General features: G+C 38.2%; 1 protein-coding gene across 1 annotated transcript; it reads left to right on the top strand.

Annotated features, from left to right (window-relative positions):
- The first annotated feature begins 3,371 nt into the window (after positions 1-3,371).
- On the top strand, positions 3,372-16,697 carry LOC121872259. The gene is made up of 4 exons (XM_042374925.1): positions 3,372-3,465; positions 4,143-4,343; positions 14,371-14,630; positions 15,267-16,697. Exons 2-4 carry the CDS (start codon positions 4,151-4,153, stop codon positions 15,936-15,938), a joined length of 1,125 nt encoding a protein of 374 aa, XP_042230859.1. The 5' UTR covers positions 3,372-3,465; positions 4,143-4,150; the 3' UTR covers positions 15,939-16,697.
- Positions 16,698-16,910: the final 213 nt, after the last annotated feature.

The following is a 16,910-nucleotide window of genomic DNA, read 5'->3' as shown; positions in this document are numbered from 1 at the left end:
TAAATCCTTCTGGTCCTTAACTAAAAACATCTGTAACAACTTCTGCACGCCTTCTTTTCCTCCTCTCTTCCGTTCCAATAACTCTATAGCCAACTCTCCCCCTGACAAAGCCAACCTCTTTGGCAGCTTATTCTCCTCTAATTCCACCTTAGACGATTACCACTCTATCCCTCCTACCCCTGCACCTCCTACTGAACCTATGCACTTTCCTATAATCTCCACTCGCAGGGTTGCCGGTGTGTTATCCAGGTTGGATGTGAGTAAGGCGCATGAACCGGACGGAATACCCCCTCGTGTTCTGAGGGAGTGTGCTGAAGCCCTGGCCCCTGTGCTTGCTCGCCTCTTTCGCCTTTGCCTCAAAACCAAAACTTTTCCTTCTTCTTGGAAGCATGCCTTGGTTCAGCCCATCCCGAAGAAGGGTGACCATTCTAATCCCTCTAACTATCGCCCCATTGCCCTAACTTCATCCCTCTCTAAGATTTTCGAAACTATCTTGAACTCCCATTTTCTCCGTCACCTTGAACGCCTTTCTCTTTTGTCGGATCACCAGTATGGCTTTCGCCTGGCGAGATCTACTGGTGATATGCTCTCCTATTGCACCCATCTTTGGTCATCCTCTCTTAGGGATTATGGGGAAACTCTTGTCGTGGCCCTCGACATCTCCAAAGCATTTGACAGTGTATGGCACAAGTCTTTGCTATCTAAACTTCCCTCTTTTGGTTTCTCTCCCCCACTTTGTTCTCTCATCTCTAGCTTCCTTGAGAACCGATCCGTGGCAGTTGTTGTCGAGGGATCGATTTATCGCTCTTTCTCTACCAATAGTGGCGTCCCACAGGGTTCTGTTCTTTCACCAACTCTCTTCCTTTTTTTTATCAATGATTTACTTCACACTACAGCTAATTATATCCATTCTTACGCCGATGATTCTACTCTTCACTCTTCCTCACATTTTCCCCTTCCTCCTAACTCTCAAACTAGATCTGTTTCTAAAACTGATATCATTACTTCTATCAACGCGGATCTGTGCAGTATCTTTGAATGGGGAGATACAAACTTGGTTAAGTTCAATAGTAATAAAACTCAATATTTACCAATTACACTTTGTAAATTAGACGATCTCCCACCAATTACATTTCAGGACGCTATCATCCTCCCAAATTCTGAAATAGATATGTTAGGCCTCACCATTTCCTCCAATATGTCCTGGAAATCACACATCCTTAGTATAACTAAAGCTGCCTCCCGAAAGTTGGGAATGCTGTACAGATGCCACAGCTACTTCACTCCTGAGCAGTTGCTCCAAGTATATAAGGGATTCATTCGTCCTAACTTGGAGTACTGCTCTCATATCTGGGGTGGCTCTTCTGTCCAACTATTAGATAGGGTGGAAGCAAAGGCATTTCGTTCTTATTAACTCTCCTCCTTTAGTCGACAATCTCTCTTCCCTTTCTCTTCGCCGCAATGTTGCTTCACTCTCTCTCTCTTTTACAGGTACTTTAACGGGCAATGTTCAGTGGATTTGGCATTCTGTGTACCGCCGGCAAGGCCGTGGGTTCGTAACACACGTCTTGCCCGCGGTGCCCACCGTTTCTCCGTCAATGTCAGTCACACGAGAATAACCCGTTATAGTACCTCCTTCTTTCCTCACACAGCCAAACTGTAGAATGCTCTGCCTTCTTCTGTGTTTCCATGCTCTTAAAATTTGTCTCACTTTAAAAAGCTGGTTTTCCGGCATCTTCGTGGTGTAGATTAATACAGTATAACCTTTTTTTCTATATCTACTATTTCTTTCCGTTCTTTTTTTTTCGCCCCCCAGGCTCCGTTGTGGGTCGTTTGACCTGTGCCCGGGTGGGCTAATTCCCGTAAAAAAAAAAAAAATCGACAACAGTGATCTTGTAACAAATGAGTTCACCCACGAAAAAAATACTCGAGACCGTAATTTCAGTCATTTTGGAATGAATGAAGTTTTCCAAATGATAACGAGGTTTGGTTTTCTTCATGAATGAATAAATGAAGTATAAATAAACTTTTAAATATAAATATATAAATACCAGATTATAAATACATCAAGGTTAGTATAGTTAACCCGCTATACGGTACTTTTGTTTTCTATGAATACTGCCTTAGTTATGTCGGTCAACGCTAGATGGTGTAACAAACGGCGGCACTGAAAAATCCACACAAATTAAAGGGACTTGGGCTTCCGTCCAAATACCTTCCTTGACTCCGTATTTATACTATACTCGCTCAGTAAGGCGTGCTTCTATTGGTTATAATGATACAATTCAACCAATCATCTTTCTGTATTTCGTTTGTTTACATCCAGATAGCCTATCACAATCAGTTTATCATACGAACCCTATGGATCCTGTAATACAAAATTCTATTGGCTATAAAGATCCACTTTAACCAATCAAGATCCTCAATTTAGTTTGTTTCAAACAACTTAACCAATCACAATAAAGATTTCAAAATTTTCACGTAATGGGGTTAGTATTAGGTTGAATAGCATTTCGTACAGTGAACTTCGGAGTCATATGGCCTACAGCCGCCATATTGATTGTACTGTATTCGCTTTCTCTTATACAACAACAAAACAATTCTTAACAAATAAATACGTAATTTTACGCTATTGAAATCATTCAATAAGAATTATACTACATTCTAAATTTATATTATTTAAAAAACTGATTACCTCTTAATATTTCCGCAAATTATTGCGTACCAGCTTTAACAATTTTTAGCGCTATTTCTCATTGAATTAATAGAATTAACATATTATTATGACTTTCTTTATCGAATACTTAACTTAAGAGAAAATTTAAACCAAATCAATTTGCAATTAATATAATTACATCATCGTTACGATAAATGTTCACAATTAATTCTGTATAACGTTAATTAATAACTTGCATTTAATCTGTAATTAACCATAGGGTCAAATAAAATGTAAAAACTCACCACAAAACATAAAATCTAATCTAATCTTTAGTTCTGGGAGGATAGAATTTATTACATTATATCCGGTTACGTCAGGATATTCGATAATAAAATAATATATCTGATATTAAAATCCCTGTAAAAAATACTAATGTTTTTTTTAAATATATTTATATTAAATTATTCTTTAATTTAAAATGATAAACAAAAAAAATCCGGTTAAAACGCGAAATAATCCGAACAGATTAACATTTCTTAATAAATTCGTATAAAACATTCCACACTAAGAAATATAGATAACTGTTAAGATTAATTATAATTAATTCATATATTTAATCAATAAAAATATAGACAGAAAATCCGGTTAAAAATAGCTAAAAATCGGATAAAATCTATCTTGTGGGGTTCCTCCGCTTAACACACAACAGTCGACTGTATAAACCTGTAGAGTGAAGACCGGCCGCGCTAGTTACCGGATAACCTGATAATTACCTCATTTACCTCTGTTAATCGGAAAATTAACTGGTTTGTGCTGTATATTAGAGAGTGGAAAATTGATTTACCGAACATAAAAGCAGACATACTTCTCTCTAGTGTCTGGACAACCGGATATGTACTCATTTAACCGGATGTTTTCTCGTTTAACCTGATGTAATTGATTTTTGCTTTGTATTTCGTCCAGTGAACGATTCATTAACCAGGCATACAGAAAGAAGACATGCCTCCATCTGGTGTCCGGATAACAGCATATTTACCTCCTATATCTGTTCATCAATACTCGTTTAACGGGAAATATACCCTCGTGATCGGATATTTCCCTCTGTAACTATACATTTACTCTCGTAACTGGACATTTACCCTCTTAACTGGACATAAACCTTTTTAACTGGGCATATGACATCTTAACTGGACATACACCCTCTTAACTGGACATTAACCCCCTTAACTGTACATTTATATTAACTGGACATTAACCCTCGTAACTGTATATTTACCCATTTAACTGGACATTTACCCTCTTAAAAGGGTAATTGTCCAGTTAAAGAGGATTATATTTTGTCCAGTAAAGAGGGTAAATGTCCAGTTAACTATGTATTTACCCTCAACTGGATATATATCCTTTTAACTGAGCATTCACCACTCTTAACTGGATATATGATATTTCCCACCTCTAACCGGTCTATTTTTATTGGCCTTTTCAGTACTAAAAATGTCAGCATTTGAACATTTTTTGACTAATTCTGATGACGATATTGAAAATTTTGAAGAAAATGATGTTAAAGATCTAAAAAATGTTATTTTTTTTAAAGAAAACTGTGTTGCAAAGGTTGCCGATGTTGAAAATGTAAATAATGTTGAAAATGATGATGTTGAAAGTGATGTTTTGACCCCAGTAATTACAGGCGAGTATAAAGTACCTTTTTTGTTTGTTTTTGTATATTTGTAATATGTCTATTCTCTCTCTCCCCCATTCACACACTTGTTGCCACACAAATATTTTTTTTTAATTTTATGGTTGCAATTAATAGTTTAGACCAGTGATTCCCAAACTGTGTGCCGTGCGCCGTTATCTCCTAAGTGTGCCGCGAAAATCTGCTAAAAAAGTAGGTCGTGTGATCGAACTACCTGGGTTAATACAAAGTAATGTTAGTTACAAGACAAACGAGGTTTCCTTAAACTATATCTTGCGCTTGTGATACCTCACTTGGATTACGCGGTTCAGTTTTGGTCACCGTACTACAGAATGGATATAGAATTCCTAGAAAGAATTCAGAGGAGAATGACAAGACTAATCCCGGGCATTAGGAGCCTTGAGTACAGAGACAGGTTAAAGTATCTTAATTTGAATTCCCCCGAGAGACATAGTGGAGAAACATAGTGTGAGGGGCGATAGGTAGTAGGTAGTAGGCAGCTACCAAACAGGGAGGTACTACCGCCTGGGAAGATTTTGGAAGCATAATGTGTTGTCTAATGGTAGATCCTGCTGTCATATGGCATTGCAAAAATTGTGACCAAGTCCCAGGTTGCTGATCTGACTTTCTGCCTCATTTACACACAATTGCGGGGTCTCAATTGTTTCTCTTGCTATTGACAACACAACATACATATATCGTTTCTCACTAATGATCTTTTTTTTTAAATTTCATTATGGTTTCATATAATTATTATTATTATTGTTACAGTGTTTTCAGTATTATTGTTATCATTATTTTATTTTTATTTTTGTATTTTTTATAAATTTTACTTATCTGAATTATTATTATTATTATTATTATTATTATTATTATTATTATTATTATTATTATTTACTATTATTATTATTATTATTATATTATTATTATTATTTATTATTATTATTATTATTATTATTATTATTATTATTATTATTATGTCCCCGGCCCTGATGTGGGTCGGTGACCTGTGTCCGGGTGGGCTAATACCCGTAAAAAAAATTATCGAGGTGTATAAATGAAAGTCAGCCAGGGCAAAACAAAGGTTATATAACAAAGGTACTCGGACTATCCAACCAGGAGGGAACTCGTAACAATTTAGATTTAAGTGCGAGATAGGTAAGCATTGGTTTGGAAATAGAATAGTAGATGAGTGGAACAATTTACCAAACATCATCAGTACTTTTACTTTTTACCGACTTCCATCCTCTTCATCACTGATCGGCTCGTTAACCGCTTGGGTGATCGGTCACTTTTACTTTTTTGTTTTACTTTTATCCTCTTCACCACTGATCGGCTCGTTAGCCGCTTGGGCGATCGGTCACGTCTCTGTTAATTTTCCTTTTCTTTTATCCTCTTCACTAAATGATCGGCTCGTTAGCCGTTTGGGCGATCGGTCACGTCTCTTACGCACTGTTGGCAGGTACTGGACATGCACCGGCTCCTGAATTTACCTGAACCTGTTCCGGTGTTGGTCAAGTCTTGTCTTGAAAGAGCTCATACTCGGTGCCATCACAACACTTTCTGGTAAATTGTTCCAAGAGTTCACAACTGTCACTCCGAAAAAGTTTGTCCTCTGTAGCCAGAGATGGGGTCAATTCATTTTTGTCAATTCAGTTCAATTCCAATTCAGAATAAGCTTTGGATTAATCAATTCCAATTCAATTCAATTCATTCATCTGCTGACGTTTTTTAGGAAAGTCTTCGAGGTAGTAGATAATGACGAAAATTACGATGTTATTTACTTAGACTTTAGCAAAGCATTTGACAGAGTACCGCATCAGAGACTTCTGAGAAAAAATAAGGCTCATGGTATCGAGGGGAAAGTTTTAAATTGGATAAAATCATGGCTCACCAATAGCACGCAGAGGGTCAGCGTAGATGGCGTTAAATCTGAGTGGGGCCGTGTAACCAGTGGGGTTCCCCAGGGGTCAGTACTAGGCCCACTCTTGTTCATAATCTACATAAACGATCTAGATACTGGGATCAGCAGTGACATGAGTAAGTTTGCGGATGACACCAAAATAGGGCGGCAGATTAATTCAGGGCAGGATGCAAATGCATTACAGGCATTACAGGAGGATCTAAATAAACTGCAGGGGTGGTCTGAAAAATGGCAAATGAAATTCAACACCAGCAAGTGCAGCGTACTTAATATTGGAAGAACAAATACTGTCAATGTATACAGCCTTAACAACATCAACCTAGAGAAGTCGACTTGTGAAAGAGACCTAGGGGTACTTGTAAGCCCGGACCTACGGCCTAGAAAACAGTGCGTTAATGTTCGAAATAAGGCAAACGGAGTATTGGGTTTTATATCTAGAAGTGTAAGTAATAAGAGTGCAGAGGTCTTATTGCAACTATATCTTGCGCTAGTCAGGCCGCACCTCGATTATGCTGTTCAGTTCTGGTGCCCTTATTATAGAATGGATATCAATTCACTAGAGTCGGTGCAGCGAAGAATGACGAAAATGATTCCGGGACTTAGAAACCTTCCATATCAGGATAGGTTAAAGAAACTAAACTTGCATTCCCTAGAAAGACGAAGAGTGCCGGGAGATATGACAGAAGTATTTAAGTGGGTGAAAGGAATCAATAAAGGGGATATAGATAAAGTTCTTATAATATCCGAGCAGGATAGGACTCGGAGCAACGGATTTAAGTTGGATAAGTTTAGGGTTAGGAGGGAGATAGGAAGGAACTGGTTCACAAATAGGGTGGTGGACGAGTGGGACAAGCGTAGCAACTTTGTAGTAAGTGCTGGAACGCTGGAAAGTTTCAAAGGGAGGCTGGATAGATTCATGGATGATAGAGAGTGGTAGTTACTCTCGACAGGAGCTGCCATGCACAGGCCAACCGGCCTATTGCAGACTCCTTATTTTCTTATGTTCAATTCAATTCATTATGGTTGATATTTCATTCAATTTAATTCAAATACTTTTTAATTGAAAATCAATTCCAATCTACCATTAATCTAATGGAAAGAAAAACAATTCGAGGTTTCAAATTAACTTCTTTATTTTTTTTATTAAACACGCTCTGCCACACAAACCAATCACATCCTTTACCAACCAAAAGTTCAAATGGTTTAATTCTTTGTATTAGAAAACAAAATATGAATGAGTCCAAGTTACTGAGGATTGCATCTGATCATCATAAGTTGCTCAAATCTTTTATTGTTTAATTTGCACCTCTCTGGCCTGAAGAGCTTGCCAGCAATGGAGAACAGTCGTTCCACAGGAGCCAATGTAGCAGGAATTGCCAGGTACTTTGCTGCAAGCCTGGTGAGGACGGGAAACTCAGGTTGCTTGGCCTTCCAGTAGCCAAGGAGATCACCTTCTTCCTGTAGACATGGCTGGTTGAGGTAGAGTGAGACCTCAGTTTCTGATGGAGTTGGTCATGGTGTAGAAGACCGGTTGGCCAGGGCAAAGAACTTGTTCCTCTTCATCGGTGGTGGGTCAGCAGGGGAAGAGTCTGTTGTTGTAGGATCAACACTGCGTGCCATATTGTATTTCACAGTCAAAAGGTCACGAATATCTTGCACTTCATTGTCATAGTCATGACACCAGTCCAGCTTGTAACGTGGGTCTAAGGTGGCAGCTAGCAGGAAAGCCTCCATAGACTCAAACTTATTCAGACGAGTCTCTGTTGAGGACTGAAGTAGAGAAACAAGCTTGCTTTTATACACTTCATGAAGACTAGCTAAAGCAGCCCGAAGACCACGAACACAGTTAACTAACAGACTAGATGTCACCATGTTTTGTCCCTGAATCTGATTAGTCACATACTCAAATGGCTCGAGTATATCACAGAGCTCCTTGTTGGTGTTCAGCTCATACTGCTTTAGCTTGTAGGGAGTGTCAAGTTTGTCTCACACTTCAGGTGGAACTCGAAGTACTGACCTCATCATCGTCAACTGGCTATTCCAGCGTGTACATGTGGTAAGCTTATACTACCAATCACAGACCAAAAGGGCAGGGCAGGCCAGGATGTGTACTGAACACATGTGTTTTACCCACACCATCTCAGTCAGGCCCACTGACAGAAACTGTACTTGTGAATCTTAAATATATCTGAAATATATTTATTAGAAACACATGAAATATGCAGGAAATAGTTTCTCAGTTCAATGAAAATTAATACGTCACTTGATATATTTTTAAAATTTTTTGTGCTAGCTAACTGTATATTTTAGTTTTTCTTTGAATATAAGTTAATTATTGCAAAATAATGAAGACGCATATTACAGTTTAATATATTATTTTATCAATTCACATCAATTCATTACATCAATTCACATCAATTCATTACTTCAATTCATATCAATTCGCACCAATTCATATCAATTCATTAAAATATCAATTCCAATTCAATTAAATTAATTTTAATTTTGTATTTTTTCAATTCCAATTAAATTCCAATTCACGGATTTTTTTGTAATCAATTCCAATTCAATTCCAATAAATTCATAATTGACCCCATGTCTGGGCCCCTCACAGTTTTCTGGACTTGCGGCTTCTTCAATCTTGAGCTGTGACCCATTGTGGGGGGAGCGTCCGCCAGCTCCAAGTAAGGACACTCGACTGAGTAGTGCCCCTTGAGATGCTTATACACCTCAAATTGTCACTCCTTGCCCGTCTGAAGTATAAGCTAGGCAAATTCAGGCGCTCCAATCTCTCAGGGTAGCTGAGGTGCTGAAGTGCAGGCACCAGTCTGGTGGCCCTCCTTTGAACATTTTCAACCAACTGACAGTCCCTAGCATATCTCGGGGACCAGATGGGGTGACAGTAATTCAAATGGGGAAGCACTTCACTCCTGAAGATCGTTACGAGGGACGGACCGTCTAGATATCTGAACGACCTTCTTATAAGACCCAATAATTTATTTGCCTGATTTACCTTCTTCTCACAATGGCCCGAGAACTTCAGCTCATTGTCAACATACACACCTAGGTCCTTCTCACACAGTCTCAACTAGTGCAGTTTCTTCATCCCATTGGGACATATGATACGCCTCCTTACCGTTGGTACGCCCCAGGTGCATCCTCTTACACTTCGTGACATTGAATCTCAGCAGCCATTTCTTCGACCATTCCTGGAGCCCACAGAGATCCTTCTGCAGCTCTTCACAGTCCGCTTGGTTCTTAATTTCCCGAAATAACTTGGCGTCATCGGCAAACATTTGTATGGAGGAGTGTACAACGTCAGGCATGTCATTTATGAAACAAACAAACAACAGCGGGCCCAATACACTGCCCTGTGGTACCCCACTTGTGACAGGTACAGATTACGATTTCGTACCATTAATCACCACACACTGCTTGCGGTCATGTAGAAAGTTTTCTATCCACGCTAGGACATTTCCCCGAATTCCGTACCCTTCCAGTTTGATTTTAAGCCTTTCGTGGGGTACACTGTTGAAAGCCTTGGCAAAATCTAGGTAAATATTGTCGATATTACCATCCCGTTCCAATTTGTATTCACTTTAAGTGACTTACAACCTCTTCCGCGGTCACTGATGACACTATGAGCTGATTTAATTCAAGGCACAGTACTTCACTCTCTGGTTGGCCTTTATCACAGCCGTGACCACAATTCCGTAAAAAAAATAAAATGAAAGCTTTGTCATACGGCAATGATTTTGTGGTTGTAGGCCTTTAGACCTGGGCTGTATCTCTAACTCGGAGGTGATTGCGTTTTCAAAAATACAATCGCGTCTAGCATTAAAAATCCTACATCGATTTACACTTTCACATTACAAAGACAATCTCGATTATCTTATGTAATCACTGTCCAATTTCTGCCGCTCAACAACGAAGGCCCGAACGCCGAACACGCTTTGTTACAGAGACGCAACACGACCCGACCCGCGCCTAACTCCCTGTTACGCACTGCTGGCAACTCGAATACGCTGGATAGCTTCAAACATAGGTTGGATGGATATATGAGCTATATGGTTTGGGTGTAAACTGGACTGCCCAGTATGGGCCAATAGGCCCGCTGCATTTTCCTCCATTCTTATGGTCTTATGTGTTAACCTAGGATGATTGATTATGACTAATCTGTCCTTCTTGTTAAGGTAAGCAACCTTATTGGACCGTTATTTGACTGTCTTCGTGAAAAAATAAATTACTGGACATCTTGCAGCAATGATTACATTATATTATTTATTACTCATGATTAGTTTTCTATATTTGTGATACATGAATAGAATTCTGAGACAGGGTATTCAGCTTGCATGTTGAAGTCAAGTTTATCTGTATTATTTATTTTTCGAAGCACTATGTACTGTATAGCAAGGTAGGAGACTTAGGACCGGAAGTCAGTCTGGTCTTGTCCTTGGCTGAGGGAAGGTAAGCTCTGAACTTCCATATATTTTTATTTTAATAATGTAATTTACATATATTTTCCAAAGGAGTTTGCAAGTTTAGATTCAATCTATATATATGTTTCATCATCTAAAACTGAATTACAACATTATTTTCATTAAAAAAGTAGATGTGCCTTAAAAATATTACAAATTATTCACTGTGCCTTCATAGAAAAAAAGTTTGAAAACCACGTATTAAGGCAATTCTAAGACACTTTTCTTTTACGACGTTTCCCTCACAAACGACTTGTTTATTCCCTGGCAGTGGGGGAGGGGTCCAGGGTGCCGGAGCCTCCCAGTTAGGTTAGGTCGTTTGCGAGAGAAACGTCATAGAATATATATATATATATATATATATATATATATATGCAAGTAAATCACTGTAGGTGCGCGTGATCTAGGTATATGCTGATAACCACAAGGAAAGAAGAAAACATGAAGTTCCCAAGCGCTTTCGTGTAATTCACATCTTCAGGGGTGAGATTAAGTCCACAATGTCACTAATGCAGATAAAGCCAACACAGTAGTGATTTTAAACAAAGATGATTATATTTCTAAAATGAATGACCTTTTATGTGATGCTGCAACATATTCTAAGCTCATAAATAATCCTCTCAACACAGTTAACACCCAGTTCTACAAAAAACTGAAGTCTCTATTGAGAGGCAAAGATACTCTCATTAAACATCTTACTTCAACGTCCCCTCCACTGCCATACATGTACGGTGTAATCAAGACCCACAAGCCTAATAACCCAACAAGACCCACCATTAGCTCAGTTGGGTCAATCTCTTATAAATTATCTAAATGGTTAGTTTCTTTACTAAATCCCCTCGTTGACAACATTTCTAACTCTAATATTAAGAATAATATGGATCTGGTTGATAAACTCAATAACTTACAGATTAATTATGATTTTAAACTGGTCAGTTTTGATGTAACATCACTTTTACAAAGGTCCCAGTTGATGATTTACTGGAGTTCCTCACAGACTCCCTGGATAATATTTCATTGCCCGTCTCGAAAGACGACTTCATCGAACTCATCAAACTATGTATTAAGGATTGGAAATTTGAATTTAATGGAGAATATTATGCTCAAAAATTTTGTATGGCAATGGGTAATCCACTTTCATCTGTATTAAGCAACCTATATATGGAATTCTTTGAAAAGAAACTATTAAGTAATATTTTACCACCTTCAGCAGTCTGGTTTAGATATGTTGATGATGTCTTATGTCTCTGGCCATGTAATGAGGATCTAAAAGCTTTCCTGCCACAACTTAATAACTTAGCCCCCTCGATCAAATTCACTGTGGAATTAGAGCATGACTGTAAATTGCCTTTCCTAGGCTGTCTGATCCACAGAATAGGTAACACCTTTAAGTTCAGTATTTATAGGAAACCAACTAATGTGTGTTCATACATTCATTATTATTCTGCCCACCATAATAGAGTCAAACAGTCAGTATTTTCATCAATGTTTTTACGTGCTTTGAGAATTTGCAGCCCGGAATTCATTGATGAGGAATATAAATATATCTATAATATTGGCTTGAGCCTTAAGTACCCTAGATCTTTCATAGACAAATGCCTTAACATTACTAAGAAATCTTTCCATAGAACCGATCCCAAGCCCACCCATGACCATAAGAATCTCTTAGAATTACCATTTCACAAAAATTTCTCTCAAATTCCTTTACAACTAAAAACCTGGAACGTCAATGTGGCATTTAAAAACTCATGCACTGTTAAACAAATGTTAATCAAGAACTCCCCCAACAATACAAGTGGCTGCATTTATAAGGTGTCTTGCAAGGAATGTAATAAGTTTTACTTAGGCCAGACAGGTAAAGATCTTGCAACTAGACTTAAACAACATAAATATAGTGTTAGGACAGGCCAGGAATCCAATGCTCTGTTTGTTCATTTAAGGGATAATAAGCATTGCATTGACTGGGATAATGCCTCCTCAATATTACCTTGTAATTCAATTGACAGTAGGAACATTATAGAATCTAGTTTCATTAAACATACCGAATCAGCCAACATGAATTTGAGTAATGGTATGTACAAACTGGATAATTTCGTAATTAAGAAGATTTGTAACCAGGTGACAAGGTTGGGTCAGCTTACCCTCTGACCTGACTGCAGACTACTGCTGTGCTTTTTGAAGATTAGTAGGGTCATTACCTAATACCTGACCATTGTGGACTTGATCTCACCCTCCTCTGTATATATATATATATATATTTATATATATATATATATATATATATATATGCAAGTAAATCACTGTAGGTGCGCGTGATCTAGGTATATGCTGATAACCACAAGGAAAGAAGAAAACATGAAGTTCCCAAGCGCTTTCGTGTAATTCACATCTTCAGGGGTGAGATCAAGTCCACAATGTCACTAATGCAGATAAAGCCAACACAGTAGTGATTTTAAACAAAGATGATTATATTTCTAAAATGAATGACCTTTTATGTGATGCTGCAACATATTCTAAGCTCATATACCTTGTTTTGTCTGTACTCACCCGTGAAGATGTGAATTACACGAAAGCGCTTGGGAACTTCATGTTTCCTTCTTTCCTTGTGGTTATCAGCATATATATATATATATATATATATATATATATATATATATATATATATATATATATATATATATATATATATATATATATATATATATATATATATATATATATATATATACTGTCAGTGGAACGGTAATAATGGAGGTGTTTATAGAGTTTTGTATGCTGATTACTCTCACTTATATTCATTTTCTTAGGCAAATGCTTATATTTCGAGATATAGGCGAGTTAAGATAGCATCTTACAGTAGCTTCATGAGCTGTGATGCGGCAGATGTAAACAATGCAGGGGAGGATCCAGGAATATCAAAAGAGGAGTCCAAGAAGTTGTAGGCGGGGGAACATGGCTAGCACAGCGAGCCCACCCAGCTGAGTTTGGGGGAAGGGGGGGTGCTGTAAGCCCCCCAGATTTTTTTTTTTATTCTGACCAATATCATGGGCATTTTGAAGCCACGTGCACATGAAATTAGGAGATATTCCGTGGTCAACTGTAATTACTTTTTACTATACGAAAATGCCTGAGTACAATACTGCATTAAATAAAAAGTATTGGAATTTTTTTATGAAAAGGGGGGGTCCGGACCTCCAGGACCTCCGCCCTACTGGATCCGCCCCTGCTATGCACTGTACCGACAGTGTACCGTGGCCGTCGACGGTTCGGAAATTATGAGGGACGTGGCCGTCAGCGGTTGGGTAATTATGATGATGTTTTTAAGCGCTGTTTTGTACGCTGATTACCTTCAGTTCTATTAATTTTCTTGTGTAAATGCTTTGTTTTCCAGATATAGACGAGTTAAGATATAGGTTAGGCTAGCATATGACCAGCCATTTTCATATTTTTTTGCAACTAGGTATTTTTAAACCCATTTTCAATTAAAAACACCGGGCGGTCATTATCCGTAATAATTACCATATGTATATATATATATATATATATATATATATATATATATATATATATATATATATATATATATATATATATATATATATATTCGGTCTTGCAGGGACCAAACGTCGCCGGACCGTGCTGTCAATCGCCCAGAAAGCAGACCTAATCCGCCGACTGCAGAATGGCGAATCGCAGAGACGATTGGCCATCGAATTCGGGATTGGAACCTCTACGGTCTCAGATCTCAAGAAAAATCAGACTGAAATCCTCCATTACGTAGAGACCAACGGAGACCTGCTGGCCAAGACCAGGAGAAAACTAGAGACCGGAGCCAAAGCTGATGTGGAAGAGGCCGTTTTCGATTGGCTGATCAAGGTTGGTGGAATGGAGAACCCTTCTTGTTCTGGGTGTTGCTCTTTTGGTCTCATTAGGGTCTACAAGAAAACAGAGACGGGAATAGGCTTTTTTTATTGATTAATCAAGGTATATTAACTGGAGAGGTCTTTGATTGACTTTAATAAGCAGATGTACCTCGATGGCTGCATAGTTCGTGGATTCTGAGGCTTTCTATGACTGGCCGATCATCTTATCTCGTTAGTTAATAATTTGTTTGTGTTCTTACGTATTTTTTGTTTCTTACCAAACATTTTTATTGAGTTAAATTGATAACATTAATTGTTCAGAGGAAGCTAAAATCAGGCTTACGGATTTGTTTCCACTCGAGCTAGAATCTCTTACAACTTATTTATTCTAAGTACAAATATCTTACGATTTACTGAAGAGTGTATAATAGCTGTTTTACAATAAGCTAAAGTCAGCTTCATTTTGACAGGAAGTTAACCTTTTGTCTACTTTTATGTGAAACCAATGCCAGCTACTTTATGACAGGATATGACGGAAAACATAAATTTGCTTAGGGTAAAATATATTTTGCGTTTTGCAGGTAAATAGGATAGGAGTACTCTGCTATTAATTTGCAGCTTTAACCTAATCTCAGCTTTGTTTTAACAGGAAGTTAGTGGAGGACGAGAAGTTATGTCAAGTGAAGTAACGACGCAGGCCAGAGAACAACATACTATGCTACGAGGCAACGGGGAGTTCCGTGCTAGTTCTGGTTGGCTCGAGCGCTTCAAGAGGCGATATAACATACGTTCATTCAAGCCCGAGGATGTTGCGTCCTGGCGACCAATGATATCAAGGGTTACGTCTGATGGTTCATTGAGAGTTATGTCTGATGCTGCCTCGAGGGTAATGTCTAATGGTACTGCTAGAATTAAGGTCACTAGGGGTAGACGTAGAGGTAGGCCGCCCTTAACACGTTTGAGTGATAGGAGATTGAATAACTCTTCGATGATTGAATTCTCGGGAAATTATAAAATTGGTTCAATGACTCCATCCGTCAAATCGGAAATTGAAGAAAACATGGATGATCAACCCGACGCGGACTTGCCGCTCGATACCCAAAACACCCTTCAGCCGCTGATCAGCTTACAGGAAGGCGATGTAGCATTGGGTATGCCAGCGGTGGAAGAAATTCCTTCGGTAACAGATGCAGCGAGTTACCTCTCGAAGGCACTTGTTTGGGCTGCGGCACAACCTGACACAACGCCCCAGGAGCTTTTTGTTATCAAACAATTGCAGACGAAGGCAGCCATCAAATGTTTAATGCAAACGTCACAATAATCAATGGAAGTTTGTTTAATGCAGGGTTAGCAATGACAATAGAAGGCGTTAAATCAAGTGTGACAGTGATCAGCAGAAAGTGTTTAATGCAAGTGTGACAGTGATCAACAGAGTGTTTAATGAAAGTTTGACAGTGATCAACAGAAAGTGTTTAATGCAAGTGTGACAGTGATCAACAGAAAGTGTTTGATGCAAGTATTTCAGTGATCAACAGAAAGTGTTTAATGCAAGTGTGACAGTGATCAACAGAAAGTGTTTAATGTAAGCGTCACAATGCTCAATAGAAAATGTTTAATGTGTTACAGTGATCAACAGAAAGTGTTTGATGCAAGTGCGAGTGATCAAAGCTGTGACCTGGTGCTACGTATCAAATGACTAAACAATGCATTTCAGAATTACAGTGTTGATATAAGACATTATTATACTTGTAAGCTTTAGACATAAACGTTATGCATATAAACATCACACGTATACTAGACATGTAAACATTATACATATGAACATCAGACAAACACAAACATCAGACACATAAACATTATATATAATTATCAGGCAGCTATCAAACAGGGAGGTACTACCGCCGGGGAAGATATTGAAAGCATAATGTGTTGTCTAATGGTAGACCCTGCTGCCATATGGCATCACCAAAATTGTGACCAAGGCTCAGGTTGCTGAACTGACTTTATGCCTCATTTACAAAATTGCAGGGTTTCAATTGTGTCTCTTGCTTTGACAACACACATTAAATATATATATATATATATATATATATATATATATATATATATATATATATATATATATATATATATATTTCATTAGCCCAATAAAGCACGCGGACTTCTACATACAATCAACACCTCAACCCGCCAGGATTCGAACCCACGGCCCACGAGCCCATGACTGTGACAGGGGAAAGCTAACCGCTGGACCACCAGGATTATATATTTATGTGTGTGTAATAATAGTAAT

The sequence above is a fragment of the Homarus americanus genome, unplaced genomic scaffold (genome assembly GCF_018991925.1).
Source record: "Homarus americanus isolate GMGI-L3 unplaced genomic scaffold, GMGI_Hamer_2.0 scaffold5589, whole genome shotgun sequence".
NCBI classification, from domain to species: domain Eukaryota; kingdom Metazoa; phylum Arthropoda; class Malacostraca; order Decapoda; family Nephropidae; genus Homarus; species Homarus americanus.
Note: the sequence above shows the minus strand (reverse complement) of the source record. Positions and strands in the feature narration are given on the sequence as shown.